We start from the raw sequence: 1,459 nt of genomic DNA, 5'->3' as shown, positions 1-1,459 counted from the left end.
ATGTGCTGGCGGCACAGCTCCTGAGAGACCCCAGTGAGAGCCCTGTCCCTTTTGCCACAGCCCTGCCATAGGCAGCCCCACGCACTCCCAGCGATGCTGATGTGGTGATGCTGCATCCCGCAGGGTCTTACCTGATACTCAAAGGTGGTGTCGGCAGCACCCTCGGGCCCCAGGGCAGCCAGGCGCTCCTTCTCCCGCTGCTTGGCGTGGCGCTGGAGGCAGAAGGCTGCAGCGGCCGCAATGGCGACACCTGCCACGCAGGCCAGCGCGATGAAGGTCAGCAGCACTGAGTGGAAGCTGTCCCCAAAACGGGATGGGCGTGAGTAGGCAGCAGCCTCATTTCGCTGGGGGCAAAGCCAAGCAAGTGTTAGCAGGGGGCATCTGCATGGGGCTGGGGGAGGCAGAGACCCCATTTGGGGTTGTTGGGGGCTAAAACAGAGCAAGGGTACTTGGTGCTGCACAGATTCTTCCAGCATCCTGGGAGCAGCACTGGGGTGCTGGGTGCCACTGGAGTGAGGCTTGGTGAACACACCTGCATGTTGGATGGGGCACTGCTCTCACTCCTGTCCTTGGGGCTACAGGAAGAGGCAGAACTTGGCCAAGCCCAGGCAACAGCAACCTGCTGCTCCCCTGCTCCCCAGGGCATCCCCAGCCCAAGCTGTCCATGTCCCATGGAGCTCGGGTTCAAGGAGTCTCCGCCCAGCTGGATGTCAGCGAGGGCTGGATTCAGCCCAAGGGGTTAATGGCAAAGGATGGGTCCAGAAATGATGCTCCCTTGGGGACATCCCCAAAAAGGGCTTGGAGATGGGTCCTCCTCCCTGTGCTCCTCTGGGGATCCCCAGGAACTGTCCTCTGTGAGGTTGCAGAGTGGGGGCTGGAGACTGGGCACTGAGCCTGGCTCCCATGTCTGCAGCCTGGGGAGGGGGAGGGGGGCAGCCCATCTCCAACCTGGGGTCCCTGTTTCCCACCCTGTGGCCACTGCTCCACAGCAGGACACAGGGATGTTCCGGGCCAGCCAGGGGACTTGTGCCCTTCCAGCTGTGGTGGGGGACTAGGGGATGGGTCCTCCCCATTGCCGTCCTCAGCTGGGATCCAGAGCAGCCCCTGGCACCTTGCAGGCAGTGCCTCCAGAGCACTGTGGCAGGGGGTGAAGTGGGAGGCACAGCCAAATCTGTGCCAGTCCCATGCTGGGACAGGAAGGTGCTGGATGAGACACCACCCCCCCACCCCAGACCAAGGCTGAGCTTCCTTAGGGCCTTGTCCAAGAGCTGCTTGTGATTAGGATGCTGCCCCCCCACCCCCAGCAGCCAGGGCCTGGGGCAGCACCGGGATGCTGGGGCACCACCACCACCAAATTCTCACTGCCCAATGAAGTGCCAGAGCCCAGCATTACCTCACTGCCACAGCCTCCCATTGGCCACGAGCCTGATGAGGTTACCAAGTCATCACCTACATCATC

At 62.5% G+C, this 1,459-nt stretch overlaps 1 protein-coding gene across 1 annotated transcript in view; it reads right to left on the bottom strand.

Annotated features, from left to right (window-relative positions):
* Positions 1–6: 6 nt before the first annotated feature.
* Positions 7–1,459, bottom strand: part of LOC104541955 (receptor-type tyrosine-protein phosphatase-like N) — a gene marked incomplete at both ends in the record, with an annotated part of 6,077 nt that continues 4,624 nt past the window's right edge. The window contains 2 exons of the mRNA XM_010186124.1: positions 7–20; positions 132–344. Of these exons, the coding sequence (XP_010184426.1) occupies positions 7–20; positions 132–344 (227 nt within the window). The remainder of the gene's footprint in view (positions 21–131; positions 345–1,459) is intronic.

The sequence above is a fragment of the Mesitornis unicolor genome, unplaced genomic scaffold (assembly GCF_000695765.1).
Source record: "Mesitornis unicolor isolate BGI_N332 unplaced genomic scaffold, ASM69576v1 scaffold38286, whole genome shotgun sequence".
NCBI lineage: Eukaryota > Metazoa > Chordata > Aves > Mesitornithiformes > Mesitornithidae > Mesitornis > Mesitornis unicolor.
Note: the sequence above shows the minus strand (reverse complement) of the source record. Positions and strands in the feature narration are given on the sequence as shown.